Below are 18669 nucleotides of genomic sequence, written 5' to 3' on the forward strand. Positions count from 1 at the left end.
CCGCACAAGTACAAGACGAATCATCAAGATTTATTCACACTTTTTATGGGGGGAAAAAAGGGGAAAATTTTTTTTTGTAAAATAAATAAATAATCTGGGGAACAAAATGAAACCTGATATGATATATGTTTGTTTTATTTTTATTTGTTTTTACTGTAATTAACCTGTTTATATAGTGGTTCATAGACAAGGTTCCTGATGGGTTCCTGTTTGAAAAACAATATAATATATGTTGTATTTGTGCTGATCTGGCAACCTGTCAGCGATACTGTCAGTGCTTCCCAGCGCTGCGTTGGCTAACACTCAGAGCTTCTACCTGTTTCATGTCGGTTATCGTGCTGCTGTTTGTATCAGCTATAAACATCTTTACAGAAGGAAGAAAGGGTGCTATGTTGCTTGTTGATTCTGTGCAATAGATATTTTCCTGATTTAAAATCGGTCCAAACTATAAGGTAAGTTCGATTCTTCACAGAGCAGCGGCTAAAGATTAGCATTTAGCTTACTACGCTATTTACTAGCTGTACAGCCGTTGGCAGTAAATACAAGCTGGGAAACGGTTAGCTAGGATATTTAGCTTAGCTGATAGAATATACACAGACTTATGAAAACTCTAATGTTATAATGTTTATCCGTGTTTATTTCTCTTCCTTTTCTCTGCTGTACCGAGTGACCTGTGTTGGTTGTTATGGTGAGACTTGAGCACAAGCTAACGACAGCTCCATTACTCAGTGTTATGTAAACATCACGGGTTTTGGGGTAGAAACTTTGATAGATAGCTATAAAGACGACGACCAACACTGACATTTATGCTGTTTAGTTTGGTTTAATATTCGAAGATCATCAGTGAACCTGGGAGTAAGCAGAGAGTTCTGCAATATTAGATAAAGAGCTAAAGTTAAAGGAGGAACTGAATAGTTTTATCTCTATGGCATGAACTATGACCTTTTGAGAAAAATAGAGTTAAAGTAGAACTGAGTTAGTTATACAACATATAGCTAATATCCTAATAAGTCTTTATTTTTCTTTTTTATATTTTGCATTTTAATAATTTTTTTTTCTTTCCAAATTTTATTTGAATCAGGTCTTGATCTATACAAAGTATTTGGTCCTCAAGGTATTTTCCTCAAACTTCTTTGGTTGAGGTTAGAGTTGAACTGGATTTCAGGGAAACGTTTTTAATCTATACCCTAAATAAAGTTGTTCCATGTAACCAGTTGACATCACAAATTCGTTGACTTGTTTGTTGAATCTCTGGAAGTTATCTGCTGATCAGATGCCTTGCTTGAATATTTTTATGAAGGCTTAGAAAAGAAAGGTTTTATCGCAATAGAATGCTGTGTTATTTGATCGGAATATGGTTAAGCTTTTTCAGAATAACATTATAATCCATTTTTTTAAATTTATCAGAATAGAATAGGTTTGTCATTATAAATGTTTTATAGGAATTCAGTGGAATATAGTTTTATCGTAACTAATTTTAATTGATGTTAGAATCGAATAGAACGTTTTTCACATCACAATAGATTGATCATTTATTCCTTTTAGAAAGATGTCATTTTTGTTCATGGCACCACAAACGTTTTTGTAGAATACTAGGATTTCAGGAGCACAGACAAAAAGAAGCAGTGGGGTCGATATTCATCTCTTCACAGTGTCAACTACACTATCAATAAGGTCACATGTTTTTAAAAATGCATTTAACAGGAGCTGAAAGTCCCTGTTTATGCTGTTACTACAGAAATGATCATGTTAAGATGAGTGCAAATAATCTAAACTTTTGCAGTTCTTTGCCATAACTGTTATTAGAGCTCCTTCTTGGGTCTGTCATATAGCCAGCTGTTATATTTTCCCCAGTGTTACACAACAATAGTCATGTTAGCTAAGTGTGTTTGTGTTTGTGCAGCTAGCTATCTCATGTGCAGCCTGACAAAGCTATGCTAGGTAGCTGGTGCGCATTTATGTACTATTTTATTTGCTCGATCAGTAGCCGCGTTATCCTGGTCAGGTAGTAATTGTAGTAAATTTAGAGCCTGTGCCTGGAACACCGGACACAAGGCAGGGAAGCACTTTGTCTGAGAATAAATTGTTAATTCACATCTGTAAATCTGGACTTTCATGTTCAATGTGTGGTTAAACATGTGTGTTGTGTGTTAGTGTGTGAATGCAGGATGCTGGACACAGTGACGGTGAGCTGGATTATGCAGCGCGGTAATAGCACGCTGCCTCCAGCTATAGAAAACACATCGGTTCTTCCTACGTGGCCGTCTCAAGCCAACATCAGCACACCACACAGCTGCCTGCGGGTGCTTTACGAGGACATCGGCTCCTCCAGGTATGTTTGTCCTTCCACAGCTGGATTAAACCCTGGGGTCACATCTGTGCTCAGTGGTTCTGTGTGTGATTACCGTTGCTTATGTGAATGTCACTTCAGTGTTGTCCACATGGTGTACGATTGTTATCGAAAAGCTGTCTATATTTACACATTTCTGTTTCATCATATGTAATTCAATATTACTTAAATCATATGGTATTTTAAGGGTCTAACTGTATAGCTATTTTATTGTTAGTCTTAAGGCAGAAGAAGTGCAGCTTTTGTTTTGTTAGTGTTTGTGATTCAGAGTGAGGTTTCATGTCCTGTTTCTTGAATCTCACTGGAAAGTTTGCTGGTTTTGCTGGAAAGTTCCCGTTGTGTTTTAAAGATAAACTTTCAGTTTTGGTTTCTTTATCTGATCTATGAGTGATTCGTTGCTGTTAATCATAGAAATTTCCACATACTGTATGACATATGTCAGTTGCATCCATGATTTTTGTAATGAAATTCTTTGTTGACTTTCAGACCAAACCCATTTCATCAACATGTCAGTTATCTTGCTTCATTTCTTCATTCCTTAAGATAGTGATGTAGAATAATTAACAGCAGGGTGTTTATCCTTCAGTTCAAGCTCTTTTCCATTTATTTTTAGGAGCTGACTCCAAAATATGAACTTGTGTTTGAGATTGTTGTCATATATCCTTTTCCATTGGAGCTGCATTAGAAACACAGCACAGACCAACACATTATTTTTATCATTCAGCATGGAGTTTTTCCATTAATCTGTTTTGGTATAGATGTTCTAGCGCTCATGCAGCTTTGATTAAATTAAGGCCGTTGTTTAATCTTGCCTTAGGGTGCGCTTTTGGGACCTGCTGCTTCTGGTGCCAAATGTGGCCTTCCTCGTGTTCCTGATGTGGAAGCTTCCATCAGCTCGTGCCAAGATCCGCCTTACTTCCAGCCCTATCTTTATCACATTTTACATTCTGGTGAGCCGATCTGTTTATCTGCAACACTATTCTGAAGGCAGTTTGACATTTGGAGGAAGTATAAACTAAGCCCTAACATGTTCCAACTGTGAGAATGACAGCCTGAGTCTTTTTAGTTTGGTTCTTTAACTGACTGTCTCATATTTTCTCTGTAGGTGTTTGTAGTGGCAGTTGTCGGAATCACCCGAGCCATTGTCTCCATGACTGTGAGTGCATCCAGTGCAGCTATCATCATTGACAAGGTAAAGAAAATACACACATCTCCTCTGAAGGAAAACAGTAAAGACTTTTTTCTAGGAAACTCGAGCATTATGGCTCTTAAGAGAAACTCATAGAGCAAATCAGATATTTTATGCTGATGTGTAAAGCTATAATTAATAAAACTATATTATCACTTATAGCACTTTTACACTGAACTGCGTGGCCAGTAATCCATAAGTGTGTGACAGTGTAGTCCCTTTTTTCATTCCCATGTGAACCACATTGTAACTAATGGCCTATGACTGACAGATAGAAATACTGCAGAGCACTGAGTTGTCAAACACTGTCAAGAAACTCAAACAACCGTTATTTTGCAAAAACACTAGCTCAGGTCACTTTTTTACTGAACACAATAACTGTAATCTGTAGTAGAAGAAGCTGATACTTGAAACAGTCTGATGGTTCTCTGTTGATTTCTCCGATTAACAAGGCGTTTCTGTCTGCACAACTGCTGCTTACTGGATGTTTTTTCTTTACCGCGCAGTTCTGAGTAAACTCCAGGGAATGTTGCGTGTGAAAATCCCAGGAGATCAGCAGTTAGAGATGTACACAAACCAGCCCATCTGGAACCAACAATCACGCTACTGTGAAAATCACTGAGATCACATTTTTATTCCCAAACCGCTGGTTGATGCAAATATTATACAAAGCTGCTGGGCCATAACTGCATGATTTCATGAATGCTACATGGCTGGCTGATTAGATAACCACACAAATATGTGTGTGTCTAAAACTTTTCCGGTGCTGGTGATGCTGTGTGCTGTTTATAACATTACTGCAAATAACATAACCTGATAAACAATATGTAGTAACGTGTGTAAAAAAAAAAAAAAATGATGTTGACACACTAATAACATTGTTATGCTAAAGGGGAAAACTAACGTGCCGTTGCTAGCTCGAAGCTTAATGTAATGCTAATTGAGGAACACATCATTTTCTTATCTTTGCTTTTTTACTTTCACTTCTCTTTGCTTTACAGAAGTAGAGTCTAAAACGTTCCACACCTGAGGGTTGGATATGTTCTATTTCTTATTGCTGTGTAGTAATAAAATCTGATCATAGCTGTATTCTGCTTCCAGGTGCTGTGGGAGATCACACGCTTCTTCCTGTTGACCATCGAGCTCAGCGTTGTTATATTAGGACTGGCCTTCGGTAAGCAGGGGAAACTGGGGGATTTGTAGGCACATGAGAGCTCAATCTGCTCTATGATTTCAGTTATCAGTAACACATTCCTAAGACTTTGTTTTGTGTTAAATTTAAATATCTTGGTTGTCTGACTGACCGTTTTTACTGTAGACGATATTTTATGATGAAGTATCTTGTGCTTTATGGTGGCAGGTCATTTGGAGAGCAAGTCAAGCATCAAAAGGGTGTTGGCCATCACTGCAGTGTTAGCGTTGGCCTACTCAATTACGCAGGTAAGCGTGAGGACCAAGATTAGAAGCAGTCAATTAAAAATGTTATTAGCTATTTCTGAAATGTTTCTTTGTTGACAGGGTACACTGGAGATTCAGTACCCAGATCAACATCTATCAGCTGATGATTTCAATATCTACGGTCATGGAGGGCGACATTTCTGGCTGGCCAGCTCCTGCTTCTTCTTCCTGGTAATAGATTACAGCTTGTGTTAAGTGAGAGATAAATGTGTTAAATAAATATCACAGCAGTGTTTCATTTTGATTTGTCAGATGTGTTTGTTTAAACATTTAAAGTTTTTATGTTCTTGTTCTGATTCTAACAAGTTATAGTTACGTTTCTGTAGCAAGATGTGACACATGGACTACATGGAGGACAATCCAGATTAACACATTTAACACAGTCTCCAGTGTCAGCGCTTTCTAACAGTCCACAGTAAAGCTGTAAAAAACTTTTCTAACAGAAAGATCTTCAGGACAGAGGGCTTTATGGTTTTTCTCTAACAGCACAAACTATGCACTAGTATGTGTAACATAGTGTTATAACAGGCTATAACAGGAACTACCCTATTCCTCAGACATTATGCAGCATTAAACAGAACCACAAATAGATCAAACGTCTGTCATCAGCTGTTGGCAAACTGCTGTGGTATAAGAGGAACAAAAAAATGTGCTGTTATTGGATAAATGCTGACTTCAGTATGTAGTCTAACACCACCAACACCATGCTGTTGATTTTTTTCCTATAGTAGCACTCCTTATTTTTATTCTGGAGGATTTTTTTTTCTGTATTACAAAGCCCTTTTTGTCTTTGGCCTTCTTTCGGATGCTGCAATTTATACAGCAAGGTGAATCAAGTCTAATATTTTTTCCATTAGAGTGAAACAAGGTTGTAAACAACATCCAGCCTGTAGTCAGGTACAGTGCCAAGCCACAGCAACACTTAGAGGAAAGGGGATGGAGGGAGGCATTCAGGAAGGGAAGAAAGGAAAGAAAGAAAGAAAGAAAGAACGAAAGAAAGAAAGACTGGCTACACAAGAGAGTGCTACAGATTGTTGTTTTTGTATTGATTTTTCTTTAGACAGATTTAATGCAGGACTTTGCCTGAAAATGATGGTATTTGTGTTGTATGTTTTTTTTTTTTTTTTTGCTTCAGGTTTATTCTCTCATCGTTGTTCTGCCCAAAACCCCCATCAGAGATAGAATATCATTACCATGTGAGTAAAGCTTTCATTCTTTGTTCACCCTTTTATTAATCTTTCTCAGACTCATTTCATCTTTCTTTCTCTCTCTGTAGCTAAGAGGAGCTTTTACTTGTATGCTGCCATTCTGTCAGTGCTGAATTTGGTGCAGGGTTTGGGTAGTGCACTGCTCTGTGTTGATATCATAGAAGGCCTGTGGTAAGTCCACTTTCACTAACAAACAGTGAATTAGTTGTGGTTAGGAATTGATTTAGTTCTCACTTAAGCATGTGTTGTTGTTTTTTCCTAGCTGTGTTGATGTCACCACATTCCTCTATTTCTCCATGTTTGCTCCTCTCATCTACGTAACATTCCTCAAAGGATTATTTGGGTAAGTAAGTTGCATTAAGTGTGTGTGTGTTTGTTTTGGGGGACAAGGACAAAATAATTTCTTTTAAATAATTTTCACTCTGCATTGAGTTCTTTAGTATTACTACAAACTCTTGCACCCAGTGTGTAATTCAACCTCAAATTATTGCGGTCTTTTATTTGTGTTATAATATTGTTGTATTTATATATCTAAGCAAAATATTTTTTGGGGGAATTTTAATATCAGCCCCTGTCTAGGCAGCAGGTCTAATCTATAACTATAACAAATCATCATTACATTATATTAAGATTCTGCATTTTTTCCCTCTCCATTTTTCCTTCCAAATGTCTGCCCTGACTTCAGATCCGAGCCCAAGATTTTGTTCTCCTACAAGTCTCAGATAGATGAGCCAGAGGAGCCTGATGTGCACCTGCCTCACACTTCCGCCGCTGGTCTGGGCAGTAGGAAGGAGCTGGAGCACAGTTCCTACTCCAGCACACAGATAGACACTTCAGGGGCATATCTGGATGACGTTGTGTCTGGCCCATTTGGAACTGGACACAGCATCAACAGTATCGACAGTGACCGATGGAGAGTCATCAATGCCTAGAAGAAGGAGTAGGACAGACATGGAGAATAAACGGAGGGGCCAATTTCGTCAAATTAATGACTGACTCACACCCAATTCAATGAACTGCATTCCCTTTAACGCAATGAATAGGCTATGGATTTGAGCTCAGCTTGCATGACAGCTCAGTATATCAAAGTTTTTTTTTTGTTTTTTTTTTTTAAATTAGTGCTTTTTAAAGACTCCTGTACACCTTCAATTGTAGCCCCAGTGCATTACGATGCCTGTGCAAAACCTCGAGTATAGCTGAAGGAGTAGTCAGGAGCTCAGAGGCTTGGTTGTAATTGAGCTCAGAGAGACTCAGCTGAAGGATGAGCTGCAGAAGGCCTTTTGCAAAATACTGTGCACTGAGTTGTGAGTTTCGCTTTTTTTTTTTTCCTTTTCTTTCTTTTTTTTTTTAAATCATGAAAATGGACACATTTTGCTGTGTTGTGCTTATCTGTGCTTGGATCCATTGTTTCTGTGTTTGCTCTTGTGTTCACTTTTATTTTTATTTATTATGCTAGTTATATTTTACCCTGTTCTATTATCATTCCATTTTTCCATTTGAGAAACAAACCAGGCAACAGAAAAAGGAACAAGATCATTTCAGGTTTTTTTGTTTTGTTTTGGTCCATCTTGGTATTTCTACAGACATGATTGGGCTTTATTGATGAAAAATATATTTGAGTTTTAAATTTTTTTGTATGTAATAGTGAAATCATTGTTGAACTCCAATAACATGCCAGAGTCTTATAACATGCACTGCATATTTTACATCTAAATGAGAATGATTTATTAATGGGTGAAGGCAATACAAGATATTTTATGTTTATAAAATGAAAATTGGCTAGAGTTATGTTTTTTGTTTTTGTTTGTTTGTTTGTTTGTTTGTTTGTTCTAGTTATGTTTTGGATGAATGAGTGAATTTAATGCTTTTGCACAATGCACACTACCTGTGTTATCAGAAGTAAGTACCGAGATGGTTTAATGCACACACTCTAACACTTTAGAAGCTTTTAAAACCAGGTTCTGCTTATCAGTTACTAAAAATGCTTCTTTTTAATCCAGTAGAAATTTCCCTGGAAGGCTAGAGCACAGTAATACTACTTGATATATTACATGAAGATATTGTTTCCACCAAATGCTGTTATTCAGTATTCATGAAAAGGTTATTTTTCCATGTATGTACATAGTTGCAAAAACTATTGTATATTTTCCAGCCTGTAGTCATGTAGCCTGTTTACTGTGACAGTGCACATTCCACCTCATTGCATCCTACACCTGAACGCTGGTTTTGTAAGATGGTGACTGAAATTAGTCATTAAATCTGTGTGATAACACTGTATGAAATCTGGTCGTTCATTTTCTGCACAAACACAGATGCTTGCCTATAAAGCCAAAAACAGACCAGCACCCTCTCACCTCAAAGCTCTCATCACTTCCCGTATTGCGCCTTGCTCGCTCAGACCTTCACGCACAGCTTGACTGGTCCCACCATCTATTAGGGTACAAGGTAGGTTTGCATCAATAGTCTTCTCTGTTCTGATAGCTTGGTAGTGGAATGAACTTCCCTTAGATGTCAGAACAGCCGAATCCCTGGCTGTCTTCAAACGACGGGTGAAGACCTTTCTATCTCTTCCTGAAATACTTTTTGATTTGTTTAAAAAAAAGGTTTCATGGTGCTATAATTTCTCCCAGCAGAGTTTTCGACTGATGGAAGCCATAGTCTGTGACCCAACAAGTATTGATGTATTTATTGATGGAGACTTCAAAGCACTTTTTTTTTTAAATGTCTTTTATATGTTTTATATAAATATCTCGTGCTAAACTAATGTCTGTTAGGCTACATGAATCAATCTAGATTAGTAATAATATCTACATGTAATAATATTATGTAAATTATAAAATAAGTTATGCTTTTATTTCTGAACGACAGGGTAGACTCTGATGATCTAACTCCATGTTTAATACCAGCCATGTTGACAGATTGGAGGACGTGCTACTTCGCACTACACTTCCCATAGTGCACCGCAGCATCACGTTACCTCGGAGATGACCTACCATTGGGTTTGTATTGTTTAATCCGCCTATACGAATAGAGAACAGTGTCCCGTGTCGGAAAGTCACCTTTACTCTGAGCAAACTGTTAACGTTACAGTAGATCTGATTATTTATTTTTTATCAGAGGATATGGGAGGCACAGAAAGTACTGGGAGGAAGGTATCTTTTGGCCTGAACGAAGACGACAACGTTACTGTTTTGCAAGGAATTAAGGTGAACGCAGGAATTGTTTCTTTTTGCCTTGTTAAAATCCACATTTAGCAGCTAATATGCTGTTCATATGGCTAATGTGAGGTTGTCAGTCATTGCCTTACTGTTTTTAGCTTAGTTTAGCATGCAGCACTAGCATGATGCCAGGTAAGATGTAATGAGCGAGCTTTCTTCGAGGCAGACAGGTGAACTCGGTCTGTTTAATCGCTTGTATGTAAAGCTGTACCATAGATAAACGGTGCAGGCTAACGGCTATAATAAGTCAACGCGTCCGCCATGTTGGAAAGGGCTTCGTAAGCTAGTGCTAGGATACCGGTCTACTCGCTTGTAATATCCATTACACAGTTGTTCTCCTGCTAATGTAACATCCAAATGTTCACAGAGAAATCTTTGTTGACGTTATGATTTATAATCTCAATGAAATTTGGGGTTTGGGATTATTTGACCTCTTCAAGATGGCGGTGGCGATGACGTAGCACCTACATTTACATATCAGTGACACTAAAACTAGGTATTGATTGAAATACTTGAATTGGGAGAGAAGTTTATTTTCAACGTTTTTCTGCTGCTGATAGTGAGACAAGACAACAGCCTGTAACCGGTTAACAAGATATCAACTCAAACTTACCATAACTACAGCTCATTTTACTTTAACATGTAATGGATAAGATATACCTTTATTTAAGGAGTTAAGAATGTTTGTTTATTTCTTAACTTTTTTCTACTCAAAAGCGTTACTGATGACCAGAGTATATACTGAGTTGTATATAAGGTCAGCGGAGATGGATATAGTGAACAGAGTGGAGTGTAAGGAGAAGATTTGCTGTAAGAGAGAAATGCAGTTATACTGAGATGGGACAGTGAAATGCAGCACACAGACACTGTTACTGTAAACTTACTGCTTTTTCATTTGTAGCATAAACGCAACCTGCCACACCGAACTCCTACGTTTTTTTTTATCGATTTACGCTTATGTCGTTTTTGTCTCTCCGTTTAAAAACTAGCAGTGACTTTTATTTTTAAGAATTGTTATTACTGTGTGTCAGAAGTGAATGTAATTCCCTTTTATTTAATTGCATTTTACTTTCATTGTTGCGTTGCTGTGCGTTCATTCCCAACTAAAATGCAATCATTGTCCAAAGACAGCTCAAAGCTGTTTTCAGGGATGTGAAAAATGGAGAAGGGCCTGAATGTATAATTTTCCAAGTGGCATTTCTATCCAAGTGAATAAATACTGGTTTCATCATTCCAGCTCATCTTATTTTTTGTTTATTGGCTATTTTGTTAGTGTTAATATTGTGACACAGTGGGTCTGCCTCACGGCTCCTAGGTTCGATCCTGAGCATGATTTACTGAATGCTCATGTTTCCCAGGTGTCTGTGGGATTTCTCTGCTTACCTCCCACCTACGAAAACATACCAGTGTGTGGATTGGCTTAGATACGTCCGTGTCTCCGTCCGTGTGTTCATCTGTGTGTGTTAATATGAAAAAACAGGGTCAGGAGTTAAGTTAGCTCACTTCTTTCAACACTGGCTGGCACAGAATCGTCTCTATAGGATTCTACCTCTCCTGTTCAGCATACATTTGAACTTTTTTCAGATTTTTTTTTAAACTTTATCAGGTTTTTCAGATTTTTTTCTCTCCTCAGTTTGGTGTTGCTAATTTGCACCCCTCTATCACACAACAGCTATAAACAGCTCCCACCTGGGGAGGTTGGGGCAAAAAAAAGCTCAGCATTTTCTCAAACTGCTGCTCATTTTATCAATCCAGTTTACAAAAAATAATAAATAAATATTTAAATAATAAAAGACAAATCTGTCTTTCCTGTATTTTTATTTTTTACTTTTTCTGGATTTCACCGGTGGTGCTACTTTTTTTTTTTTTTTTTTTTTTTTTAATCCTTACTACAGTTTTCAGAAAATGTAATATTGTCTCTTTTTGGTGTAGTGATGGTCCTATTTCTGATCCATATGACTTGACTGCTCACACCAGACTTCTTGAGAGGTTGTGCTTCCTTAATTAATTCACTGAAGGATTGATTGATTCACTCATTCTTTCTTCTGCAATAGCCGATTTATCCAGATGAGGGACGCAGTCGAGCTACAGCCTATTCCTGGAACACTGGACACAAGACAGGAATGTACCTTGGATAGGATACTGGTTGATCTCTGGGCATCACAAACATACAGTCACACACTCATTCCCACTAAGGAGCATTAATGTAGACAGTCCACTTTACAGGCCAAATACGCTTTAGATGGTGAGAGGCAACCTACACAGACACAGTGGAAACCTGCAAAACTCCTGAGCTTATTTCAGGTTTTCATATTGTAGAAAGTAATTGTGGAGGCTGGTTTAAGTCACAGGATAATTATAGCTATTGTTAATATAATGTCAATAAAGGTTTTCACCTCTTTAAAAAAGTGCGGCAAGTCAGTGGCTATAGCTGTGAAATGAAAACCGAGTAAAAGAATGTGAGATTAAGAAAGAGAGAGAGACAGCAGAAGACCTAATATGGGTAACTGAACACAATTAGTCCATATAATTGTAAAATGTTTTAAACTGTGAGAATGAAAACAAACAATTAATACAAACAAAATATATGAAGAGTAGAAGAATTAATGATGAAAAGAGGAAGTCAATAGAAAACATATTAGAACACTTACATCAAGAATCAGCACTAAATTAGTATATAAAGGACTAAACTGATTAATCAATCTATATAAAACAAAGAAGTACGTTAGTGCAGTTTAGAAGCGTCGATCATTAACACTGACGCTAATTAAAAGCAAGTGTACGCCGTGAGCTGAATGAGAAAATGTGCAGTAGATGCACAGCCTCATTCTGTCATTCTGTCAGAGTGGGATTTTATAACAGCAAACCACTGCCTGCTTGTATTGTTTAGTTTCTGAAACACACCAATGTAGCAGGCTGTCACTTGAGAATCTGCAAATAGAGAACGCAGAGGTTTTAAAGGGCTTTCTGTAACACACTTTTGTACAGATCCATTAAAATGTCTGAAAATTAATTCTGAAATTTCCCGTGTAGCCAGTACCATTGAGCGAGTACCTATGTGACACAGGCTTTCTCTTGTTTTGTTCAAGACTTTCTGCAGCCTTCTTCATCAACTAATCTATCAAATAGATTTTTAGAGAGACCTACATAGAGAGATTACAGTAATCTAGTCATTGATTAATGGCTGGAATGTCTTGTCAGAGACACAGGGTCATACTGTAAGTCAGTGAACCAGTGACTTTATTAACATTATTAAACATGATTACATTTGCACAAGTGCATTTTGTGGTCCCACGTTGTCCCGCATGGTCCCAAACATACATTGGCCTTCTCTAGCTGCTTTGTCTTGATCGGGTCAAAGTGCACCCAAAACCTTTGCTGTATTTGACTTGACTTAAGTGCTAATTAGATACCTCTTCAATTTTGACCTCTGTGCATTTGAGCTACAAATTGAGGGGAGAAGCATGGGCATCTCCATGTCTGTCTGTTGTTCGCTGTAAACCAGCCAGCTCTATTTACTGCTGATGATGATAGCAGGAACTCCTAGTTGAGGAGAATGTTCAGAGTTCCCCTTAGTTAGAGGTTGAAAGTAACATTATTCCAGGGTCACTGGGCATGAAGCAGATGCACACTGGATGTGATGCCATCTATTGCATCATACACACACACATTTTTTCATACACTTGAACACGCGTAGGAGAAATTTGGAGAAGCCAGTCCACATAACAGCATGTTTTTGGGAGGAAGCCGGAAGAGTGCAGTGCAGATCTCCACATGACCGTATCACTCAGGATCAAGACAGCTCAGGGTTGGACCGGAGAAACTAGAGCCATGAGGCAGTAATACTGCCCAAATAATGAATACAAACAAGACAATGATTTATCCTAGAAAAAGAAAGAAATAAGAGAGAAACTGCTGATTTATGACACTAAAGGCACGTATAAGGTGAAAAGGGGACCTGGTGGTGCACTGGGTATTCCTCCTCCTACAAAAAAGTAGGTGGATTAGCTTTGCTAGATTGCTCCTGTGTGTATGTGATGTACTGTGATGGACTGCGGTATATATCCACCTTAAGCCCAGTGTCTCTCAGGATAGGCTCTGGATGCACCGCAACCCTGAGCAGGATAAAGCTGTAATTGAAGATGAATGGGTAATTGAATGGAAGATGAAATGAATGGGAACCTCTTTCTATCATGTAATAGATTGTTTAAATATTTTCATAGATCATTTTACTCGATTAAAATTAGACTGGCCAATGGGTGAGAGTTACTGGAGCTCAGTAATTGAATTAAGGGCTGCTTTTCTTGCATGGACTACACTAAGAGCACTGGTGTGAATGTATGTGTGTGTGTTTGTGCGTGTGTGTTGACAGTTGTCTGAAGATGTTCGTCAAAGGATGCGGGAGGCGAGTGAATCTTCAGGAAAACCCCAGTCCACAAAAGCAGAGAGTCGGAAGCCTGACTCCGGTATTCACCTCCACCTCACCCAGACCCTACTTTCTTTCTGTTCCCTCTTATTTCTCATAATTTCAATCAAATGCTCTCACTGTTTGTCTCTGTGTCGGATACCTGTCTATATTAAGCAGCTTCTGTTGCAAGAAGATTTTCTTATTCTGTGCCATTTACTCATAAAACAACAGTGACGAAGAGTGTGGTGCTTCTATTTTTTCATGTAATGCACTCATGACATGTTTTACAACTCCAGGGGGACATTCTTCAACTGGGATGCCAGAGGAACTAAGAAAACGGTCAGTAATATTTACCTGCTCCAAGTTTGACCTGTCTGTTCCTGTCTCTCGCTGTGTCTCTCTCTCTGCGTGTGTGTCTCTCTCTCTGCGTGTGTGTCTCTCTCTCTGTGTGTGTGTCTCTCTCTGCATGTGTGTCTCTCTCTCTGCGTGTGTGTCTCTCTCTCTGCGTGTGTGTCTCTCTCTCTGCGTGTGTGTCTCTCTCTCTGCGTGTGTGTCTCTCTCTCTGCGTGTGTGTCTCTCTCTCTGCGTGTGTGTGTCTCTCTCTCTGCGTGTGTGTCTCTCTCTCTGCGTGTGTGTCTCTCTCTCTGCGTGTGTGTCTCTCTCTCTGCGTGTGTGTCTCTCTCTCTGCGTGTGTGTGTCTCTCTCTGCATGTGTGTCTCTCTCTGCGTGTGCCTCTCTCTCGCTCAGTGTGTGTGTGTGTCTCTCTCTCTCGCTCAGTGTGTGTGTGTGTCTCTCTCTCGCTCAGTGTGTGTGTGTGTCTCTCTCTCGCTCAGTGTGTGTGTGTGTGTCTCTCTCGCTCAGTGTGTGTGTGTGTGTGTCTCTCTCACTCAGTGTGTGTGTGTCTCTCTCGCTCAGTGTGTGTGTGTCTCTCTCGCTCTGTGTGTGTGTGTCTCTCTCGCTCAGTGTGTGTGTGTGTCTCTCTTGCTCGATGTGTGTGTGTGTCTCTCTCGCTCGATGTGTGTGTGTCTCTCTCGCTCGATGTGTGTGTGTCTCTCTCGCTCAATGTGTGTGTGTGTCTCTCTCGCTCGGTGTGTGTGTGTCTCTCTCGCTCGGTGTGTGTGTGTCTCTCTCGCTCGATGTGTGTGTGTCTCTCTCTCTGCGTGTGTGTCTCTCTCTCTGCGTGTGTGTCTCTCTCTCTGCGTGTGTGTCTCTCTCTCTGCGTGTGTGTCTCTCTCTCTGTGTGTGTGTCTCTCTCTGCATGTGTGTCTCTCTCTCTGCGTGTGTGTCTCTCTCTCTGCGTGTGTGTCTCTCTCTCTGCGTGTGTGTCTCTCTCTCTGCGTGTGTGTGTCTCTCTCTCTGCGTGTGTGTCTCTCTCTCTGCGTGTGTGTCTCTCTCTCTGCGTGTGTGTGTCTCTCTCTGCATGTGTGTCTCTCTCTGCGTGTGCCTCTCTCTCGCTCAGTGTGTGTGTGTGTGTCTCTCTCTCGCTCAGTGTGTGTGTGTGTCTCTCTCTCGCTCAGTGTGTGTGTGTGTCTCTCTCTCGCTCAGTGTGTGTGTGTGTGTCTCTCTCGCTCAGTGTGTGTGTGTGTGTGTGTCTCTCTCACTCAGTGTGTGTGTGTCTCTCTCACTCAGTGTGTGTGTGTCTCTCTCACTCAGTGTGTGTGTGTCTCTCTCGCTCAGTGTGTGTGTGTCTCTCTCGCTCTGTGTGTGTGTGTCTCTCTTGCTCGATGTGTGTGTGTGTCTCTCTCGCTCGATGTGTGTGTGTCTCTCTCGCTCGATGTGTGTGTGTCTCTCTCGCTCGGTGTGTGTGTGTCTCTCTCGCTCGGTGTGTGTGTGTCTCTCTCGCTCGGTGTGTGTGTGTCTCTCTCGCTCGGTGTGTGTGTGTCTCTCTCGCTCGGTGTGTGTGTGTCTCTCTCGCTCGGTGTGTGTGTGTCTCTCTCGCTCGATGTGTGTGTGTCTCTCTCGCTCAATGTGTGTGTGTGTCTCTCTCGCTCAATGTGTGTGTGTGTCTCTCTCGCTCAATGTGTGTGTGTGTCTCTCTCGCTCAATGTGTGTGTGTGTCTCTCTCGCTCAATGTGTGTGTGTGTCTCTCTCGCTCAATGTGTGTGTGTGTCTCTCTCGCTCAATGTGTGTGTGTGTCTCTCTCGCTCAATGTGTGTGTGTGTCTCTCTCGCTCAATGTGTGTGTGTGTCTCTCTCGCTCAATGTGTGTGTGTGTCTCTCTCGCTCAATGTGTGTGTGTGTCTCTCTCGCTCAATGTGTGTGTGTGTCTCTCTCGCTCAATGTGTGTGTGTGTCTCTCTCGCTCAATGTGTGTGTGTGTCTCTCTCGCTCAATGTGTGTGTGTGTCTCTCTCGCTCAATGTGTGTGTGTGTCTCTCTCGCTCAATGTGTGTGTGTGTCTCTCTCGCTCAATGTGTGTGTGTGTCTCTCTCGCTCGATGTGTGTGTGTGTCTCTCTCGCTCGATGTGTGTGTGTGTCTCTCTCGCTCGATGTGTGTGTGTGTCTCTCTCGCTCGATGTGTGTGTGTGTCTCTCTCTCGCTCTCTGTGTGTGTGTGTGTCTCTCTCGCTCAGTGTGTGTGTGTGTCTCTCTCTCGCTCAGTGTTGTGTGTGTGTGTCTCTCTCGCTCAGTGTGTGTGTGTGTGTGTGTCTCTCTCTCGCTCAGTGTGTGGTGTGTGTCTCTCTCGCTCAGTGTGTGTGTGTGTCTCTCTCGCTCAGTGTGTGTGTGTGGTCTCTCTCGCTCAGTGTTGTGTGTGTGTCTCTCTCGCTCAGTGTGTGTGTGTGTGTCTCTCTCGCTCAGTGTTGTGTGTGTGTCTCTCTCGCTCAGTGTGTGTGTGTGTGTCTCTCTCGCTCAGTGTGTGTGTGTGTGTCTCTCTCGCTCCAGTGTGTGTGTGTGTGTCTCTCTCGCTCAGTGTGTGTGTGTGTGTCTCTCTCGCTCAGTGTGTGTGTGTGTGTCTCTCTCTCGCTCAGTGTGTGTTGTGTCTCTCTCGCTCAGTGTGTGTGTGTGTCTCTCTCGCTCAGTGTGTGTGTGTGTGTCTCTCTTCTCTCGCTCAGTGTGTTGTGTGTCGCTCTCTCGCTCAGTGTGTGTGTGTGTCTCTCTCGCTCAGTGTGTGTGTGTGTGTCTCTCTCCGCTCAGTGTGTGTTGTGTGTGTCTCTCTCGCTCAGTGTGTGTGTGTGTCTCTCTCCGCTCAGTGTGTGTGTGTGTGCTCTCTCGCTCAGTGTTGTGTGTGTGTGTCTCTCTCGCTCAGTGGGTGTGTGTGTCTCTCTCGCTCAGTGTGTGTGTGTGTGTCTCTCTCGCTCAGTGTGTGTGTGTGTGTCTCTCTCGCTCAGTGTGTGTGTGTGTGTCTCTCTCGCTCAGTGTGTGTGTGTGTCTCTCTCGCTCAGAGTGTGTGTGTGTGTGTCTCTCTCGCTCAGTGTGTGTGTGTGTTCTCTCTCTCGCTCAGTGTGTGTGTGGTGTCTCTCTCGCTCAGTGTGTGTGTGTGTCTCTCTCGCTCAGTGTGTGTGTGTGTCTCTCTCGCTCAGTGTGTGTGTGTGTGTGTCTCTCTCGCTCAGTGTGTGTGTGTGTCTCTCTCGCTCAGTGTGTGTGTGTGTCTCTCTCGCTCAGTGTGTGTCTCTCTGTCTCTCTCGCTCTGTGTGTGTGTGTGTCTCTCTCGCTCAGTGTGTGTGTGTCTCTCTCGCTCAGTGTGTGTGTGTGTCTCTCTCGCTCAGTGTGTGTGTGTGTGTGTCTCTCTCGCTCAGTGTGTGTGTGTGTGTGTCTCTCTCGCTCAGTGTGTGTGTGTGTGTCTCTCTCGCTCAGTGTGTGTGTGTGTGTCTCTCTCGCTCAGTGTGTGTGTGTGTCTCTCTCGCTCAGTGTGTGTGTGTGTGTCTCTCTCACTCAGTGTGTGTGTGTGGTCGTCTCTTCGCTCAGTGTGTGTGTGTGTGTCTCTCTCGCTCAGTGTGTGTGTGTGTGTCTCTCTCGACTCAGTGTGTGTGTGTGTGTCTCTCTCGCTCTGTGTGTGTGTGTGTGTCTCTCTCGCTCAGTGTGTGTGTGTGTGTCTCTCTCGCTCAGTGTGTGTGTGTCTCTCTCGCTCAGTGTGTGTGTGTCTCTCTCGCACAGTGTGTGTGTGTCTCTCTCGCACAGTGTGTGTGTGTCTCTCTCGCACAGTGTGTGTGTGTGTGTGTCTCTCGCTCAGTGTGTGTGTGTGTGTGTCTCTCTCGCTCAGTGTGTGTGTGTGTGTCTCTCTCGCTCAGTGTGTGTGTGTGTGTGTCTCTCGCTCAGTGTGTGTGTGTGTGTCTCTCGCTCAGTGTGTGTGTGTGTGTGTCTCTCGCTCAGTGTGTGTGTGTGTGTGTCTCTCGCTCAGTGTGTGTGTGTGTGTGTGTCTCTCGCTCAGTGTGTGTGTGTGTGTCTCTCGCTCAGTGTGTGTGTGTGTCTCTCTCCCGCTCAGTGTGTGTGTGTGTCTCTCTCTCGCTCAGTGTGTGTGTGTCTCTCTCGCTCAGTGTGTGTGTGTGTGTCTCTCTCGCTCAGTGTGTGTGTGTGTGTCTCTCTCGCTCAGTGTGTGTGTGTGTGTCTCTCTCGCTCAGTGTGTGTGTGTGTGTCTCTCTCGCTCAGTGTGTGTGTGTGTCTCTCTCGCTCAGTGTGTGTGTGTGTCTCTCTCTCTCAGTGTGTGTGTGTGTGTGTCTCTCTCGCTCAGTGTGTGTGTGTGTGTCTCTCTCGCTCAGTGTGTGTGTGTGTGTCTCTCTCGCTCAGTGTGTGTGTGTGTGTCTCTCTCGCTCAGTGTGTGTGTGTGTGTCTCTCTCGCTCAGTGTGTGTGTGTGTGTCTCTCTCGCTCAGTGTGTGTGTGTGTCTCTCTCGCTCAGTGTGTGT

The 18669-nt window shown here is 41.7% G+C and overlaps 2 protein-coding genes across 4 annotated transcripts in view; both read left to right on the forward strand.

Moving 5' to 3' along the window:
- Nucleotides 1-255: 255 nt before the first annotated feature.
- Nucleotides 256-8482, forward strand: tpra1 (transmembrane protein, adipocyte asscociated 1). Its single transcript, XM_027147278.2, has 11 exons — nt 256-452; nt 2155-2332; nt 3168-3300; nt 3456-3542; nt 4641-4713; nt 4900-4979; nt 5058-5168; nt 6133-6193; nt 6274-6376; nt 6468-6548; nt 6891-8482. Exons 2-11 carry the CDS (start codon nt 2169-2171, stop codon nt 7135-7137), a joined length of 1140 nt encoding a protein of 379 aa, XP_027003079.1. The 5' UTR covers nt 256-452; nt 2155-2168; the 3' UTR covers nt 7138-8482.
- A 732-nt stretch (nt 8483-9214) lies between these two features.
- chchd6b (coiled-coil-helix-coiled-coil-helix domain containing 6b) overlaps nt 9215-18669 on the forward strand; it is a 47992-nt gene continuing 38537 nt past the window's right edge. Inside the window, exons 1-3 of one of the 3 annotated variants that reach the window (XM_047814178.1) lie at nt 9215-9411; nt 13796-13889; nt 14128-14170. In XM_047814178.1, coding sequence (XP_047670134.1) covers nt 9328-9411; nt 13796-13889; nt 14128-14170 — 221 coding nt within the window. In that variant the 5' untranslated portion in view covers nt 9215-9327. The remainder of the gene's footprint in view (nt 9412-13795; nt 13890-14127; nt 14171-18669) is intronic. The other 2 variants (XM_047814180.1, XM_027147140.2) reach the window with 2 other exon arrangements.

This window comes from Tachysurus fulvidraco, chromosome 5, assembly GCF_022655615.1.
Source record: "Tachysurus fulvidraco isolate hzauxx_2018 chromosome 5, HZAU_PFXX_2.0, whole genome shotgun sequence".
Classification (NCBI taxonomy): domain Eukaryota; kingdom Metazoa; phylum Chordata; class Actinopteri; order Siluriformes; family Bagridae; genus Tachysurus; species Tachysurus fulvidraco.